The sequence below is a fragment of the Dendropsophus ebraccatus genome, chromosome 12, assembly GCF_027789765.1.
Source record: "Dendropsophus ebraccatus isolate aDenEbr1 chromosome 12, aDenEbr1.pat, whole genome shotgun sequence".
NCBI lineage: Eukaryota > Metazoa > Chordata > Amphibia > Anura > Hylidae > Dendropsophus > Dendropsophus ebraccatus.
In genome coordinates, this window is record NC_091465.1 from 3,796,691 (window position 1) to 3,816,688 (window position 19,998).

General features: G+C 39.4%; 1 protein-coding gene across 1 annotated transcript in view; it reads left to right on the forward strand.

Moving 5' to 3' along the window:
• Positions 1-19,998, forward strand: part of AJAP1 (adherens junctions associated protein 1) — a 302,246-nt gene that overhangs the window by 162,652 nt on the left and 119,596 nt on the right. The window contains exon 3 of the mRNA XM_069947483.1: positions 5,865-5,952. Coding sequence (XP_069803584.1) covers positions 5,865-5,952 — 88 coding nt within the window. The remainder of the gene's footprint in view (positions 1-5,864; positions 5,953-19,998) is intronic.

The window sequence follows — 19,998 nt, forward strand, 5'->3', positions numbered from 1 at the left end:
GGAGAAATCAGGAGGACGAGATAGATGGAGGAGAAATCAGGACGAGATAGATGGAGGAGAAATCGGGAGGACAAGATAGATGGAGGAGAAATCAGGAGGACTAGAAAGATGGAGGAGAAATCGGGAGGAGAAGATAGATGGGGGAGAAATCGGGAGGACAAGATAGATGGAGGAGAAATCAGGAGGACGAAAGATAGATGGAGGAGAAATCAGGACGAGATAGATGTAGGAGAAATCAGGACGAGATAGATGGAGGAGAAATCGGGAGGACAAGATAGATGGAGGAGAAATCAGGACGAGATAGATGGAGGTGAAATCAGGACGAGATAGATGGAGGAGAAATCGGGAGGACAAGATAGATGGAGGAGAAATCAGGAGGACGAGATAGATTGAGGAGAAATCGGGAGGACAAGATAGATGGAGGAGAAATCAGGAGGACGAGAAAGATGGAGGAGAAATCGGGAGGAGAAGATAGATGGGGGAGAAATCAGGAGGACAAGATAGATGGAGGAGAAATCAGGAGGACGAAAGATAGATGGAGGAGAAATCAGGCCGAGATAGATGGAAGAGAAATCAGGATGAGATAGATGGAGGAGAAATCAGGACGAGATAGATGGAGGAGAAATCAGGAGGACGAGATAGATGGAGGAGAAATCAGGAGGACGAGATAGATGGAGGAGAAATCAGGAGGACGAGATAGATGGAGGAGAAATCAGGAGGACGAGAGATAGATGGAGGAGAAATCAGGAGGATGAGATAGATGAAGGAGAAATGAGGAGGACGAGATAGATGGGATATGAAAGGGCAGTCCCATAGCTGGGAGGGAGAGTCTCAGTATGAAGGTTTAGCACAGAGATCCGGAGAAGAGGTCTCTGTCTCTGGTAATGTTTTATAGTAAGGATCAGGGAGGGTGAGGGGTTAGGACCGCCCTGACTGCTCCCCTTATGTTTGAAGCGCTGATTCAGCCCTGTGCCTGACTGCTGGTAATGGGTGTGCATGGGTTTGGTGATGTAGCAGAAGCTTTTGAGTTGGTTGGTATGTGGGAGATGGGTGTGTATGATGCAGTAGAGCTGGGTGTGTATGATGCAGTAGAGCTGGGTGTGTATGATGCAGTAGAGCTGGGTGTGTATGATGCAGCAGAGCTGGGTGTGTATGATGCAGCAGAGCTGGGTGTGTATGATGCAGTAGAGCTGGGTGTGTATGATGCAGTAGAGCTGGGTGTGTATGATGCAGTAGAGCTGGGTGTGTATGATGCAGTAGAGCTGGGTGTGTATGATGCAGCAGAGCTGGGTGTGTATGATGCAGTAGAGCTGGGTGTGTATGATGCAGTAGAGCTGGGTGTGTATGATGCAGTAGAGCTGGGTGTGTATGATGCAGCAGAGCTGGGTGTGTATGATGCAGTAGAGCTGGGTGTGTATGATGCAGCAGAGCTGGGTGTGTATGATGCAGTAGAGCTGGGTGTGTATGCTGCAGCAGAGCTGGGTGTGTATGATGCAGTAGAGCTGGGTGTGTATGATGCAGTAGAGCTGGGTGTGTATGATGCAGTAGAGCTGGGTGTGTATGATGCAGCAGAGCTGGGTGTGTATGATGCAGTAGAGCTGGGTGTGTATGATGCAGCAGAGCTGGGTGTGTATGATGCAGTAGAGCTGGGTGTGTATGATGCAGCAGAGCTGGGTGTGTATGATGCAGTAGAGCTGGGTGTGTATGATGCAGCAGAGCTGGGTGTGTATGATGCAGCAGAGCTGGGTGTGTATGATGCAGCAGAGCTGGGTGTGTATGATGCAGCAGAGCTGGGTGTGTATGATGCAGCAGAGCTGGGTGTGTATGATGCAGTAGAGCTGGGTGTGTATGATGCAGTAGAGCTGGGTGTGTATGATGCAGCAGAGCTGTGTATGTGTGGGTATAATGCACTGGAGAGTGTTAAAGTGCACCTGTCATTTCAAAAAACTTTGTCAAACCAGGGGTGCGTCTTATAGTCACGTGCGGCTTATAAAGTGAAAAATACTGTTATCTTGGGAATAGACAGCCGGGTAATGTAGCAGATGTATTCAGGACCCATAACCCCACAGAGGTATGACTGTGTGTAACCCCTCCCCCCATCCCATGGCCATCACCTCTGCTACCCTGGACAGTATCTAGTGTCAGATCTGCTCCTTTTTACAGGTTGTATCAGATATTGCTGTTCTGCTTTTTTCTAATAAAAGAGGATCAGCTGCAGTACCACCACTTACTTGCGGACAAGTGTGGCGCTATTTTTAGAATAAAGATTTAAGAGCCTCTTACTTTCCATACTGCATAACATCTCCTTCCAGTAACACCATTTTCCCTTCTAAAACCTTCAATTAAGTAATTTACTGACACGGGCGCCAATTACAGTGAGTGCCATTTTTCTCACCCCAATTTATGATGGAGATTGACCCGGGGCGGCGGGAGGTGGCAGGTTGGGAAGAGGCGGACGTTCCTTTGGACTCTCCTTCCGCCTGTGTGGGTGAGCATCGTGTTGGCTTATAATGGTAGAATCCCTTTAAATATATTACAGCGGCACAATAAGTGATGATGCGAGAGGCAGGAGGCGGCGAGGAAGAAATAGGAGATGGTTCCGCCACTTCATGTAAAGTTTAGAACATGATTAATTAAACCTAAAAGGTCAGAAGACGACGAGCAGATGTTCCATTATTCCTAGAACAATCATCCTTTCTTTCCTGATATTATCCAGTGGCCCCAAGAGGCAAAGGGAGAAGTTGCCATCAGGTAGTTCCCTTCTCTGGCTGCAGGGGGCAACATTTTAACATGAGGCGAGTTTAGAAGTTCTCCTCAGGTAATGTGTTAGGTAATGTCTTTAGTGTGTTTACACTGAGGAATCTATGCCGAAATTCCGAGCGGCATCCCCGTCGTGGATCCTGTTCGGAATTCCGCCCGTCTCAGCGCCTCAATGTGAGGTATAGGGCGCCTCTATGTACCGCAGCTCTCTGCTCAAAGACACAGAAACCTCACATGTCAATTCTTTGAGCGGAGTTCTGCGAAGAGCGGAGGCGCCCTATACCTTACATTGAGGCGCAACGGAGATTCTGCTCGGAATTTCTGTGCTGATTCCTCAGTGTAAACTGACCCTTATGCAGAAACATTTTTGTGTACTTTGCTTTAGCATCCCTTCAAGGGAGGAGCAGGGGGCACCTGGCTAATTGCTCGAGTCCCCCAATGATTTCAAAGGATTTGCTATTCGGAGTCGAACACTCCAATATTGAGACCTACTCAACTCACGTAAGAAGCACTCAAGCATGTAAGTGCTCACTCAACACTAGTCAGGTTCCCTTTCATGTTGTTGATGGCAGTCTTGACCCCAGATGATTGGCCATCGATATAGGACAGTGCTCTGGAATTAAGGGGGTTTTATAAAAAAAATAACAATAATATTAATAGGTCATGGACCGAGGGGGGGGGGGGGGGGGGGGCGGTCGTTGCTCTTTATTGAGGCTCATAGGGGAATTCCTGGTGGTAAACACCCTCTAAGCTATGATGCTCCCATAGGGTATATCGGCAGGGGTGGTCTCCATGGCAAATTAGCTGGAATGTTACGGTAAAGGCTTATTCATCTGTCCTAGTCCAGCATCCACACAGCAGCCATAGTAGTGTCACATCAGGTCCGTAACTGGATTATAAGGGCAGCTCCAAACTAATCCTACACTTGCCTCCTTTCTATCAGCCCTAAATGATGGCCCCCTCTTTTCTGCCCCCTCTTTTCCACTTCTTCTTTTCCACCCTCCCTTTTCTGCCTCCTCTTTTCTACTCTCTTTCTCTCTTTTGGAATCCCTGATTTCTGCCACATCCTTTACGCTCTCTTTTCTACCCCCTCTCTTCTGCTCCCTCTTTCCCGCCTCCTCTTTTCTGCCTCTTCTTCTCCGTCCCCTCTTTTCAGCTCCCTCTTTTTTCTGCTTCCTCTTTTTCACCTCCTGTTTTTCACTTCCTCTTTTCTGTCCCCTCTTCTCCTCTTTTCTGCCCCCTCTTTTCTGCCCCCTCTTTTCTGCCCCCTCTTTTCCTCTTTTCTGCCCCCTCTTTTCCTCTTTTCTGCCCCCTCTTCTCCTCTTTTCTGCCCCCTCTTCTCCTCTTTTCTGCCCCCTCTTCTCCTCTTTTCTGCCCCCTCTTTTCCTCTTTTCTGCCCCCTCTTCTCCTCTTTTCTGCCCCCTTTTCTCCTCTTTTCTGCCCCCTCTTCTCCTCTTTTCTGCCCCCTCTTTTCTGCCCCCTCTTTTCTGCCCCCTCTTTTCCTCTTTTCTGCCCCCTCTTCTCCTCTTTTCTGCCCCCTCTTTTCTGCCCCCTCTTCTCCTCTTTTCTGCCCCCTCTTCTCCTCTTTTCTGCCCCCTCTTCTCCTCTTTTCCGCTCCCGTTTTCTGCTCCCTCTTTGTCGCTTGGACTTTTCCACTCGTCATACCAAGAGCCGATGGAAATGATTTTACAGCCACAGAAACCAGACTCAATGTTCCCAGAGATGTTTTATTAGAATTGTGAACATAAGAGAATCTCCATAAGACCCTGTCAGTGACGCGGCAGCGGCGGCAGCTTATAATAGCGGATGGCACTAGAGGGGAAGATGAAATATGCCGATCCATGTTCATCTACTGTACTTAGCCGGCCAGTCTATAGATGAGCCAATGAAGAAGACAGAGGCTGGAGAATCAATCTGTGGATGAGCCATTCCGTGCTTTCATCAGCGTCGTACAATTGATGCCTTTTAAATTGGAAAGTAGATTCTACAAAATGTTTAGGACACTTGGTGACTTTGTGTAATTCCCCGCCGCACTCGGATTACAGCTCCGGATTTACATATCATAGAAAATCTACTTGACAGAGATTTATGTCTCAGTGTTAGAGAGGAATATATCTGGAGCGTCTATAAACCATTGGATGGAATTGTGTCACCTTCATAGAACGCCACAGATAGAATGTATCCACATTTAAAGGGGTACTCTGGCAATTTTTTTAAATATTTATTTTAGATCAACTGGTATCGGAAGGTTATGTAGATTTGTGATTTACTTCTGTGTAAAAATCTCACGTCTTCCAGTACTTATCAGCTGCTGTATGTCCTGCAAGAAGTGGTGTATTCTCCAGTGTGACACAGTGCTCTCTGCTGCCACCTCTGTCCATGTCAGGAACTGTCCAGAGCAGCAGAGGTTTTCTATGGGGATTTGCTGCTGCTCTGGACAGTTCCTCTACTAGATTATATTATGTAATTGTAATATTGTATATTGTGACAAGTTTGGGTCTGATTTGGTAAATCCGACTGTTTTGGATTCTTACCCTGATTCAGATTGGGAATTGCCCACACAATGCAAGTGTCCCTGCTCCTGTGCAGCACACTGATCGGCAGATGCTGCTGATCCAGAGCACCCAGTCCAAGTATAGTGAGTGTAGGCCGAGATGCAGACAACACAGCGACTGTCCGAGCCAAAATCAATCATCAAAACTTTATATTCTAATGAATCTGAATGTCATAAATTAGGATCCAGTTTAAACCATATGGAGTCTCTTCCCCTACTCAGCGCCATGGGGCTCCGCTCACTGCACCTCTTATAATGTAACTACCTGGGTTCATCCAATATATTATACACTGTATAGTCCTGGTGGAATTGATCCTCCAAGGAACCAATATGTTGCCAGCTAATCGATCAGATCACGGCCAGACAACAGCAGTGACCTGCAGCAGCAGCACGGAGCAGTCTGCACAGAACCCCATGAATTGTGGGGGATCCTGCAGCGACAGAGCTCCCCCACATCTTAGCTGCATTTCCTGCTTCTTTATGACTTGTTACTGACTTTGCTTTTCCGCTCATATATCACCTGGCTTTGTGTCTCTGCTTCTCTGTACAGGTCTGGCAGTCCACCAGATTATCACCATCACTGTCTCCCTTATCATGGTCATTGCCGCCCTGATAACAACACTCGTCCTGAAAAATTGGTAAGGATGATTTCTACTCATTATCCACTCAATGTTATGGGAGTGAATGCATGGGGTGTATAAGCTGCATGGGGTGCAGTGCTACCACTAGTCGGTTTAATGGGCATTGGGGTCACAACAATGAGGAACCCCATCATTTTATTACATTTATTGTATTGTTGTATCAGGTTGTCTTATTTGTCGCTGACTTCTTTAGGTTATTTCTTCCGCACTTCAGTTTGGGATATATTTTAGTGGACACTTGGACTCCCCATAGAATAACAATTCTTGTACTGTGCTGTGCCTTTATAAATAAATTGACAAGTGGGTGTTTCCTGTTGGGGGGGGGCGGGTTGTCAATACGCAGTATGATACTGTCCAATCGGTGCTGACAGTGCTAGACTGGGGAGGTAGACGCTTCTTTGACAAGGGGAATAATTGAAAATTTTTTATTAAATTATGACTTAGGCTGAGTTCACACTGCGTTTTTGCAATCCGTTTTTTTCATCCGTTCTTTGCAAAAACGGATGAAAAACGGATTGCAAAAAACGGATGCATTTCTGTGCATCCATTTTGATCCGTTTTTCCATTGACTTCCATTATAAAAAAAAACGGATCAAAACGGATCCGTTTTTTTTTTAAGGACACAAAAATGTTGCTGACACTATTTTTTTGTCCGTTGAAAAAAAACGGATCCGTTAAACGTATGCTGAAAACGCAGTGTGAACCCAGCCTTACATAAAATGTAAAAAAATGATTATAGTGCAGCACTATGCACTATAATCATTTTTCGGAATATGTTTGATTTAGCTTTTACAAGGGTCTACAGAGCAGTTGGTGTCTGCACTTCCGTTTGCTTATAACTATGAATTAGGACAGGGGTGGGAACCTTTTTCCTCTTGAGGGCCATTTGGGCATTTATAAAATCTTTCGATGGCCACACAAAAATATCACCATTATTATGCTTTATGAGGCACCAATACATAAACCCCCCCATGATGCCCCTACTATTGTAGTTAACCCCCCATGATGCACCCGGTATTGTCGTAACCCCCCCATGATGCCCCTACTAGTTAACCCCCAAGATGCCCCTTCTATTGTAGTTAACCCCCCCCCCCCCCCCCCCCCCCCCCCCCCCGTGATGCCCCTGCTATTGTAGTTAACCCCCCCATGCTGCACCCGGTATTGTAGTTAACCCCAATGATAACCCTGGTATTGTAGTTAACCCCCAGTTGGTACTGTGGGGTGTTGTGGGTACAGTTATACTCACTATACATTCCCTCAAAACTAAAACAAAGGGCAGTCCAAAAATATAGTGCCCTCCCAGGTTTGGGGAATAAAAAACAAAAACAGAAACAACCTCACTGTCCTAGTTCCCGGTCATTGCCGTTCTCTCGCCCTGTCCCACCGCATGGCACTTCCTGGGTTCAGGGCTGGCATCTGGTATTTCCTGCTCCACCAATTACCGGCTGATGTGGACACTGATATGGCTGCTGATTGGCTGAGCGGGCAGTATCATGTGCCCAGTGCGAACCCAGGAGATGCCTCCCCGGGACCGGGCTTTATAAGAATGGCGGTTGTGGAGGAGTGAATTACTTTGTTTTTTGTTTTTTAGAAGCATAGATTAAAGGAGTTTTCCAGGCCAATATGCGCTAATCAATGGTTTATTAATCACTGAGCTGTGAGGTTCCGCCACCGATCCTGAACATAGACCGTTACTTATATTAGCCCAAAAATACCTTTTAAGGGTGGGTTTACACACAACGGATCTGCTGCCGATCCTTAAAGCGTAACTGTCATTTCAGGGTCATTTTTCTGAAAACATTAAATATCAACAGTTCAAGCGATTTTAAGAAACTCTGTAATAGGTTTTATGTACTAAAAGAGTTTCCTTCTGTAGTGAAAAAGCAATCTCCCAGCCTCCCCCCTCACTCAGAAGAAGCAGGATTTCTGTCTCCATTATGTGGCTATGGAGAGGGGAGGGGCTGTTAGGAGTGAGTGAGCACGGAGCAGTCTTGCACAGCACAACACCCTGCAATCTTCTCTCAGTAAGTTCATAGATGAGCACTGACCTTTCTGACCCTAGAATCCTGCGGTTTAGGTGCCCAGAGAGTCTACAAACAGCTGACCTTCATGTCACCTCTTCCTGCTCCCTCATCTCCCTCAGCCCCTCCCCCCTTCATAGGCTTACAATGGAGAGAGCAGAGCCCGTCTTCACTGGCTTCTCTGTAATGAAGACGTGTTTGGCTGATAATGCACAGATAAGAAGTCAGGGGGGGAGGCTGGGAAATTGCTTCTTGAGTACAGAAGGAGGCTTTTTTGGCTGATGAAACCTATTACAGAGTTTCTTAAAATCGCTTATACTACTGATTTCTGCAATTAAAAAAAACATGACAGTTACTCTTTAACTTTTCTCATTTTCAATGAGATTCATAGATGTGAGAATGTAAAAGTCAGCCCCTTTAACCCCGCCCCCAGCCTGGTACATACATTACTGGGATACATTCCCGCCACACCCACTGATTGGCTGAGCAGGACGTCCAGACCTCAGGGGGCCCGAAGCAAGCTGGGGGGGTTAAGGGGGCTGACAGTTAAGAATCTGCTGCAGATCCGTTGTGTGTGAACCAGCCCTAAAAGTATATTCCCCTATCATGATATGATCAGTGCTATAACTATAGGCACAGAAGGTCCCGGACCATGAACGGCCCTGGGGGAGGGGCATGAGCCAAAACTATCATGTACATATGAATCGTTTATTAATGGTCAGTCATGATTATCGATTTATGATTTGATGGGTGAGGTCCAAGAGCCAGGTGGTCTGTACCCGAGACCTCCATCGGCTCCTAGATGTGATGGCGTATTGCCAGCATCTGTGTGGGTCTGATCTGTGGGGCAACCGCTAAGAATGATGGAGCATCAGCCTCTCTGGCAGTTCTGCGTACCAGCTGGGTCCTATCCAGTCACTGTGCAGGGACCACCGCTCCATGATTGGGGGCCAGAAGAGTTCCCGGCATTCTGAGCCCTAATGATGCCCCAACACTTCTGATGGAAATCACCATGAACTGGTTCAGTTACCTAACCTGACCAAGATGTGACCGTCAACGCCAAGTATCGATCAGAGAGGAGTGTGACTGGAGCATGCTGGAGTCCGATCACTCAGTATTTGATTGCCGGTGGCTGAAGAAGTTGGATGTCGTCCTAGGGGGAGTCCAGGAACACATGGACGCAGCCATAGGCCATAGGCTCTATCCACCAGGACTCCCTAGGACTGCATCCAACTTCTTTGGCCAGCAGTAATGGAACGTCAAGCGTTCGGACTCCAGCATGCACTCATCTCTACCAACCATGCCATGAGAAGGGACCCCACAGATCGCTGCCGCCCAGACGCTCCACCTCCCTTGTATTATGCAGGAAACCTAAAGGATCTCCTATAAAGGGCTCATCTGCACCTTCTCCTACACCCGGGATTCATTCTCTCCCCTCCATTGCTTCTCCTTCTTCTCCTTCTTCTTCCTTTTTTTTACGCATCCTTGATTAAGTTCTTTGATTCTGCAGAAACTCCTGTCGGGAGAGATAAGTGGCGGTTGTCCCGGGCAGCGTTCTGCCAGGATACCTGCCGAGCTTTTTATTGGAAATTGCGGTATTTTTACAAACATGAATAAACATAACGTTACAGTAATTAGAGAGCGCCGTTTACTCGCAATATCTGGAAGACCCACCGTTCCTTCACAGAAAGAAAAAGGGACACGTTTGTATAAGGTTACCGGGAACAAAAGAAAAATTTTTACCTGAATGTTAATATTTGCAGGTGTTACCTACCAATCTATCATGATGCATATTGGTAAGTGAGAATGGGGCGTCCTCAGGTTTAGCACTTAGGGCAGTAGCAGCTGGTAATACTGCCCTGTATACATGTACTGTATAAATGGAGTAGGGGGTCCTGTATACATGTACTGTATAGATGGAGTAGGAGGTCCTGTATACATGTACTGTATAGATGGAGTAGGGGGTCCTATATACATGTACTGTATAGATGGAGTAGGGGGTCCTGTATACATGTACTGTATAGATGGAGTAGGGGGTCCTGTATACATGTACTGTATAGATGGAGTAGGGGGCCCTGTATACATGTACTGTATAAATGGAGTAGGGGGCCCTGTATACATGTACTGTATATATTGAGTAGGGGGTCCTGTATACATGTACTGTATAGATGGAGTAGGAGGTCCTGTATACATGTACTGTATAGATGGAGTAGGGGGTCCTGTATATACATGTACTGTATAGATGGAGTAGGGGGTCCTGTATACATGTACTGAATAGATGGAGTAGGGGGTCCTGTATACATGTACTGTATAGATGGAGTAGGAGGTCCTGTATACATGTACTGTATAGATGGAGTAGGGGGTCCTGTATACATGTACTGTATAGATGGAGTAGGAGGTCCTGTATACATGTACTGTATAAATGGAGTAGGGGGTCCTATATACATGTACTGTATAGATGGAGTAGGAGGTCCTGTATACATGTACTGTATAGATGGAGTAGGGGGTCCTATATACATGTACTGTATAGATGGAGTAGGAGGTCCTGTATACATGTACTGTATAGATGGAGTAGGGGGTCCTGTATATACATGTACTGTATAGATGGAGTAGGGGGTCCTGTATATACATGTACTGTATAGATGGAGTAGGGGGCCCTGTATATACATGTACTGTATAGATGGAGTAGGGGGTCCTGTATATACATGTACTGTATAGATGGAGTAGGGGGCCCTGTATATACATGTACTGTATAGATGGAGTAGGGGGTCCTGTATATACATGTACTGTATAGATGGAGTAGGGGGGTCCTGTATATACATGTACTGTATAGATGGAGTAGGGGTCCTGTATACATGTACTGTATAGATGGAGTAGGGGGCCCTGTATACATGTACTGTATAAATGGAGTAGGGGGCCCTGTATACATGTACTGTATAGATTGAGTAGGGGGTCCTGTATACATGTACTGTATAGATGGAGTAGGAGGTCCTGTATACATGTACTGTATAGATGGAGTAGGGGGTCCTGTATATACATGTACTGTATAGATGGAGTAGGGGGTCCTGTATACATGTACTGTATAGATGGAGTAGGGGGTCCTGTATATACATGTACTGTATAGATGGAGTAGGGGGTCCTGTATACATGTACTGTATAGATGGAGTAGGGGGTCCTGTATACATGTACTGTATAGATGGAGTAGGGGGTCCTGTATACATGTACTGAATAGATGTAGTAGGGGGTCCTGTATACATGTACTGTGTAGATGGAGTAGGGGTCCTGTATACATGTACTGTATAGATGGAGTAGGGGGTCCTGTATACATGTACTGTATAGATGTAGTAGGAGGTCCTGTATACATGTACTGTATAGACGGAGTAGGGGTCCTGTATACATGTACTATATAGATGGAGTAGGGGGTCTGGTATACATGTACTGTATAGACGGAGTAGGGGTCCTGTATACATGTACTGTATAGATGGAGTAGGGGCCCTGTATACATGTACTGTATAAATGGAGTAGGGGGCCCTGTATACATGTACTGTATAGATGGAGTAGGGGGTCCTGTATACATGTACTGTATAGATGGAGTAGGAGGTCCTGTATACATGTACTGTATAGATGGAGTAGGGGGTCCTGTATATACATGTACTGTATAGATGGAGTAGGGGGTCCTGTATACATGTACTGAATAGATGTAGTAGGGGGTCCTGTATACATGTACTGTATAGATGGAGTAGGGGTCCTGTATACATGTACTGTATAGATGGAGTAGGGGGCCCTGTATATACATGTACTGTATAGATGTAGTAGGGGGTCTTGTATATACATGTACTGTATAGATGGAGTAGGGGTCCTGTATACATGTACTATATAGATGGAGTAGGGGGTCTGGTATACATGTACTGTATAGACGGAGTAGGGGTCCTGTATACATGTACTGTATAGATGAAGTAGGGGATCTACCAGTTATTTCTGTGGATTTCTGCCCTAGCAACCACAGCTCCCTGTGAAAATGAAAGTAGTAATCCTATCGGTTGCTAAGGCTTCCGTCATTTACTGCTGGGCAGAGCTGCAGCTAATTTTATCACCTGTGTGTGCAGTGTGGAAATTTTCCCATTCATTTCTATGGGGCGGTCTTCCGCAACCCCCTCCTCTCCTGTACATCTGGCAGGGACGGGACCTTCACTCTAACCTTCCCGGGCACCCAATGTATCTGTGGGCCAAATTTGGGGTTAAATGGTTCAGGCGTTTGGAAGTCTATATGGGACAGATGGGCAGACAGACAGACTTTTATTTTTATGATATATATAATAATAATAATTACCCACAGATATCACATTGCCAGGACAGCTCCAGAGCTTCACTGCTCAGGGCCGTATTACACAGGATGACTATTGTGCGGAAAATCGTTCATAGTTAGAAATTAAAGCATAATCATTCCATGTAATTACAGGCAACAATCGAAAAATCGTTCATGTTGTTGTTATTATTATTATTATTAGTAGTAGTAGTAGTAGTGTGGTAGTGTACTGTTATTATTAGTAGTAGTAGTAGTGTGGTAGTGTACTGTTATTATTAGTAGTAGTAGTAGTGTGGTAGTGTACTGTTATTATTATTAGTAGTAGTAGTAGTAGTAGTGTGGTAGTGTACTGTTATTATTATTATTAGTAGTAGTAGTGTGGTAGTGTACTGTTATTATTATTATTAGTAGTAGTAGTGTGGTAGTGTACTGTTATTATTATTATTATTAGTAGTAGTAGTGTGGTAGTGTACTATTATTATTATTATTAGTAGTAGTAGTGTGGTAGTGTACTGTTATTATTAGTAGTAGTAGTAGTGTGGTAGTGTACTGTTATTATTATTATTATTAGTAGTAGTGTGGTAGTGTACTGTTATTATTAGTAGTAGTAGTAGTGTGGTAGTGTACTGTTATTATTATTAGTAGTAGTAGTGTGGTAGTGTACTGTTATTATTATTATTAGTAGTAGTAGTGTGGTAGTAGTGTGGTAGTGTGGTAGTGTACTGTTATTATTATTATTAGTAGTAGTAGTAGTAGTGTGGTAGTGTGGTAGTGTACTGTTATTATTATTAGTAGTAGTAGTGTGGTAGTGTACTGTTATTATTATTATTATTATTAGTAGTAGTAGTAGTAGTGTGGTAGTGTACTGTTATTATTATTATTATTATTAGTAGTAGTAGTAGTAGTGTGGTAGTGTACTGTTATTATTATTATTAGTAGTAGTAGTAGTAGTAGTAGTAGTAGTGTGGTAGTGTACTGTTATTATTAGTAGTAGTAGTAGTAGTAGTGTGGTAGTGTACTGTTATTATTAGTAGTAGTAGTAGTAGTAGTGTGGTAGTGTACTGTTATTATTATTAGTAGTAGTGTGGTAGTGTACTGTTATTATTATTAGTAGTAGTAGTAGTAGTGTGGTAGTGTACTGTTATTATTATTAGTAGTAGTAGTAGTGTGGTAGTGTACTGTTATTATTATTATTAGTAGTAGTAGTAGTGTGGTAGTGTACTGTTATTATTATTATTATTATTAGTAGTAGTGTGGTAGTGTACTGTTATTATTATTATTAGTATTAGTAGTGTGGTAGTGTACTGTTATTATTATTAGTAGTAGTAGTAGTGTGGTAGTGTACTGTTATTATTAGTAGTAGTAGTAGTAGTGTGGTAGTGTACTGTTATTATTATTATTAGTAGTAGTAGTAGTAGTGTGGTAGTGTACTATTATTATTATTATTAGTAGTAGTAGTAGTAGTGTGGTAGTGTACTATTATTATTATTATTAGTAGTAGTAGTGTGGTAGTGTACTGTTATTATTATTATTATTATTATTATTAGTAGTAGTAGTGTGGTAGTGTACTGTTATTATTATTATTAGTAGTAGTAGTGTGGTAGTGTACTGTTATTATTATTATTATTAGTAGTAGTAGTGTGGTAGTAGTGTGGTAGTGTACTGTTATTATTATTATTAGTAGTAGTAGTGTGGTAGTAGTGTGGTAGTGTACTGTTATTATTATTATTATTATTAGTAGTAGTAGTAGTGTGGTAGTGTACTGTTATTATTATTATTATTAGTAGTAGTAGTAGTAGTGTGGTAGTGTACTGTTATTATTATTATTATTATTATTAGTAGTAGTAGTAGTAGTGTGGTAGTGTACTGTTATTATTATTAGTAGTAGTAGTGTGGTAGTGTACTGTTATTATTATTAGTAGTAGTGTGGTAGTGTGGTAGTGTACTGTTATTATTATTATTATTAGTAGTAGTAGTGTGGTAGTGTACTGTTATTATTATTATTAGTATTAGTAGTGTGGTAGTAGTGTAGTGTACTGTTATTATTATTAGTAGTAGTAGTAGTGTGGTAGTGTACTGTTATTATTAGTAGTAGTAGTAGTAGTGTGGTAGTGTACTGTTATTATTATTAGTAGTAGTAGTAGTGTGGTAGTGTACTGTTATTATTAGTAGTAGTAGTAGTAGTGTGGTAGTGTACTGTTATTATTATTATTAGTAGTAGTAGTAGTAGTGTGGTAGTGTACTGTTATTATTATTATTAGTAGTAGTAGTAGTAGTGTGGTAGTGTACTATTATTATTATTATTAGTAGTAGTAGTGTGGTAGTGTACTGTTATTATTATTATTATTATTATTAGTAGTAGTAGTAGTAGTGTACTGTTATTATTATTATTAGTAGTAGTAGTGTGGTAGTGTACTGTTATTATTATTATTATTAGTAGTAGTGTGGTAGTGTACTGTTATTATTATTATTATTAGTAGTAGTAGTAGTAGTGTGGTAGTGTACTGTTATTATTATTATTATTAGTAGTAGTAGTAGTAGTGTGGTAGTGTACTGTTATTATTATTATTATTATTATTATTAGTAGTAGTAGTAGTAGTGTGGTAGTGTACTGTTATTATTATTAGTAGTAGTAGTAGTAGTAGTAGTGTGGTAGTGTACTGTTATTATTATTATTAGTAGTAGTAGTAGTGTGGTAGTGTACTGTTATTATTATTAGTAGTAGTAGTAGTGTGGTAGTGTACTGTTATTATTATTATTAGTAGTAGTAGTAGTGTGGTAGTGTACTGTTGTTATTATTATTATTATTATTAGTAGTAGTGTGGTAGTGTACTGTTATTATTAGTAGTAGTAGTAGTAGTAGTGTGGTAGTGTACTGTTATTATTATTATTAGTAGTAGTAGTGTGGTAGTGTACTGTTATTATTATTATTATTAGTAGTAGTAGTAGTAGTGTGGTAGTGTACTGTTATTATTATTAGTAGTAGTAGTAGTGTGGTAGTGTACTGTTATTATTATTATTAGTAGTAGTAGTAGTAGTAGTGTGGTAGTGTACTGTTATTATTATTATTAGTAGTAGTAGTGTGGTAGTGTGGTAGTGTACTGTTATTATTATTATTATTAGTAGTAGTAGTAGTAGTAGTGTGGTAGTGTACTGTTATTATTATTATTAGTAGTAGTAGTAGTGTGGTAGTGTACTGTTATTATTATTATTAGTAGTAGTAGTAGTAGTAGTGTGGTAGTGTACTGTTATTATTATTAGTAGTAGTGTGGTAGTGTACTGTTATTATTATTATTAGTAGTAGTAGTGTGGTAGTGTACTGTTATTATTATTAGTAGTAGTAGTAGTGTGCTAGTGTACTGTTATTATTATTAGTAGTAGTAGTAGTGTGGTAGTGTACTGTTATTATTATTATTATTAGTAGTAGTAGTAGTAGTAGTAGTGTGGTAGTGTACTGTTATTATTATTATTAGTAGTAGTAGTGTGGTAGTGTACTAATGTTATTATTATTATTAGTAGTAGTAGTGTGGTAGTGTACTATTATTATTATTATTAGTAGTAGTAGTGTGGTAGTGTACTGTTATTATTATTATTATTAGTAGTAGTGTGGTAGTGTACTGTTATTATTAGTAGTAGTAGTAGTAGTGTGGTAGTGTACTGTTATTAATATTATTAGTATTAGTAGTGTGGTAGTGTACTGTTATTATTATTATTAGTAGTAGTAGTGTGGTAGTGTACTGTTATTATTAGTAGTAGTAGTAGTAGTGTGGTAGTGTACTGTTATTATTATTAGTAGTAGTAGTAGTGTGGTAGTGTGGTAGTGTACTGTTATTATTATTATTAGTAGTAGTGTGGTAGTGTACTGTTATTATTATTATTATTATTAGTAGTAGTAGTAGTAGTGTGGTAGTGTACTGTTATTGTTATTATTAGTAGTAGTAGTAGTAGTAGTAGTGTGGTAGTGTACGGTTATTATTATTATTAGTATTAGTAGTGTGGTAGTGTACTGTTATTATTATTATTAGTAGTAGTAGTGTGGTAGTGTACTGTTATTATTATTATTATTAGTAGTAGTGTGGTAGTGTACTGTTATTATTATTATTATTAGTAGTAGTGTGGTAGTGTACTGTTATTATTATTATTATTAGTAGTAGTAGTGTGGTAGTGTACTGTTATTATTATTATTAGTAGTAGTAGTGTGGTAGTGTGGTAGTGTGGTAGTGTACTGTTATTATTATTATTATTAGTAGTAGTAGTGTGGTAGTGTACTGTTATTATTATTATTATTAGTAGTAGTAGTGTGGTAGTGTACTGTTATTATTATTATTAGTAGTAGTAGTAGTGTGGTAGTGTACTGTTATTATTATTATTATTAGTAGTAGTGTGGTAGTGTACTGTTATTATTATTATTAGTAGTAGTGTGGTAGTGTACTATTATTAGTAGTGTGGTAGTGTACTGTTATTATTAGTAGTAGTAGTAGTAGTAGTGTGGTAGTGTACTGTTATTATTATTATTAGTAGTAGTAGTGTGGTAGTGTACTGTTATTATTATTATTATTAGTAGCAGTAGTGTGGTAGTGTACTGTTATTATTATTATTATTATTAGTAGTAGTAGTGTGGTAGTGTACTGTTATTATTAGTAGTAGTAGTAGTGTGGTAGTGTACTGTTATTATTAGTAGTAGTAGTGTGGTAGTGTACTGTTATTGTTATTAGTAGTAGTAGTAGTAGTAGTGTGGTAGTGTGGTAGTGTACTGTTATTATTATTATTAGTAGTAGTAGTGTGGTAGTGTGGTAGTGTGGTAGTGTACTGTTATTATTATTATTAGTATTAGTAGTGTGGTAGTGTGGTAGTGTACTGTTATTATTATTATTATTAGTAGTAGTGTGGTAGTGTGGTAGTGTGGTAGTGTACTGTTATTATTAGTATTAGTAGTGTGGTAGTGTACTGTTATTATTATTATTAGTATTAGTAGTGTGGTAGTGTACTGTTATTATTATTATTATTAGTAGTAGTGTGGTAGTGTACTGTTATTATTATTATTATTATTATTAGTAGTAGTAGTAGTAGTGTGGTAGTGTACTGTTATTATTATTATTAGTAGTAGTAGTGTGGTAGTGTACTGTTATTATTATTATTATTATTAGTAGTAGTAGTAGTAGTAGTGTGGTAGTGTACTGTTATTATTATTATTAGTAGTAGTAGTGTGGTAGTGTACTGTTATTATTATTATTAGTAGTAGTAGTGTGGTAGTGTACTGTTGTTATTATTATTATTATTATTAGTAGTAGTGTGGTAGTGTACTGTTATTATTATTATTAGTAGTAGTAGTGTGGTAGTGTACTGTTATTAATATTATTAGTAGTAGTAGTGTGGTAGTGTACTGTTATTATTATTAGTAGTAGTAGTGTGGTAGTGTACTGTTATTATTATTAGTAGTAGTAGTAGTGTGGTAGTGTACTGTTATTATTATTAGTAGTAGTAGTAGTGTGGTAGTGTACTGTTATTATTATTAGTAGTAGTAGTGTGGTAGTGTACTGTTATTATTATTATTAGTAGTAGTAGTGTGGTAGTGTACTGTTATTATTATTAGTAGTAGTAGTAGTAGTGTGGTAGTGTACTGTTATTATTATTAGTAGTAGTAGTAGTAGTGTGGTAGTGTACTGTTATTATTATTATTACTAGTAGTAGTAGTAGTAGTGTGGTAGTGTACTATTATTATTATTAGTAGTAGTAGTAGTAGTAGTAGTGTGGTAGTGTACTGTTATTATTATTAGTAGTAGTAGTAGTAGTGTGGTAGTGTACTGTTATTATTATTATTATTATTAGTAGTAGTAGTAGTAGTAGAGTGGTAGTGTACTGTTATTATTATTAGTAGTAGTAGTAGTGTGGTAGTGTACTGTTATTATTATTAGTAGTAGTAGTAGTAGTGTGGTAGTGTACTGTTATTATTATTATTATTATTATTAGTAGTAGTAGTAGTAGAGTGGTAGTGTACTGTTATTATTATTATTAGTAGTAGTAGTGTGGTAGTGTACTGTTATTATTATTATTAGTAGTAGTAGTGTGGTAGTGTACTGTTATTATTATTATTATTAGTAGTAGTAGTGTGGTAGTGTACTGTTATTATTATTATTATTAGTAGCAGTAGTGTGGTAGTGTACTGTTATTATTATTATTATTATTAGTAGTAGTAGTGTGGTAGTGTACTGTTATTATTAGTAGTAGTAGTAGTGTGGTAGTGTACTGTTATTATTAGTAGTAGTAGTGTGGTAGTGTACTGTTATTGTTATTAGTAGTAGTAGTAGTAGTAGTGTGGTAGTGTGGTAGTGTACTGTTATTATTATTATTATTAGTAGTAGTGTGGTAGTGTGGTAGTGTGGTAGTGTACTGTTATTATTATTATTAGTATTAGTAGTGTGGTAGTGTGGTAGTGTACTGTTATTATTATTATTATTAGTAGTAGTGTGGTAGTGTGGTAGTGTGGTAGTGTACTGTTATTATTAGTATTAGTAGTGTGGTAGTGTACTGTTATTATTATTATTAGTATTAGTAGTGTGGTAGTGTACTGTTATTATTATTATTAGTAGTAGTAGTGTGGTAGTGTACTGTTATTATTATTATTATTATTATTAGTAGTAGTAGTAGTAGTGTGGTAGTGTACTGTTATTATTATTATTAGTAGTAGTAGTGTGGTAGTGTACTGTTATTATTATTATTATTATTAGTAGTAGTAGTAGTAGTAGTGTGGTAGTGTACTGTTATTATTATTAGTAGTAGTAGTAGTGTGGTAGTGTACTGTTATTATTATTATTAGTAGTAGTAGTGTGGTAGTGTACTGTTGTTATTATTATTATTATTATTAGTAGTAGTAGTAGTAGTGTGGTAGTGTACTGTTATTATTATTATTAGTAGTAGTAGTGTGGTAGTGTACTGTTATTAATATTATTAGTAGTAGTAGTGTGGTAGTGTACTGTTATTATTATTATTATTAGTATTAGTAGTGTGGTAGTGTACTGTTATTATTATTATTAGTAGTAGTAGTGTGGTAGTGTACTGTTATTATTATTAGTAGTAGTAGTAGTGTGGTAGTGTACTGTTATTATTATTAGTAGTAGTAGTGTGGTAGTGTACTGTTATTATTATTATTAGTAGTAGTAGTGTGGTAGTGTACTGTTATTATTATTAGTAGTAGTAGTAGTAGTGTGGTAGTGTACTGTTATTATTATTAGTAGTAGTAGTAGTAGTGTGGTAGTGTACTGTTATTATTATTATTACTAGTAGTAGTAGTAGTAGTGTGGTAGTGTACTATTATTATTATTAGTAGTAGTAGTAGTAGTAGTAGTGTGGTAGTGTACTGTTATTATTATTAGTAGTAGTAGTAGTAGTGTGGTAGTGTACTGTTATTATTATTATTATTAGTAGTAGTAGTAGTAGTAGTAGAGTGGTAGTGTACTGTTATTATTATTAGTAGTAGTAGTAGTGTGGTAGTGTACTGTTATTATTATTAGTAGTAGTAGTAGTAGTGTGGTAGTGTACTGTTATTATTATTATTATTATTAGTAGTAGTAGTAGTAGTAGAGTGGTAGTGTACTGTTATTATTATTATTAGTAGTAGTAGTGTGGTAGTGTACTGTTATTATTATTATTAGTAGTAGTAGTGTGGTAGTGTACTGTTATTATTATTATTATTAGTAGTAGTAGTGTGGTAGTGTA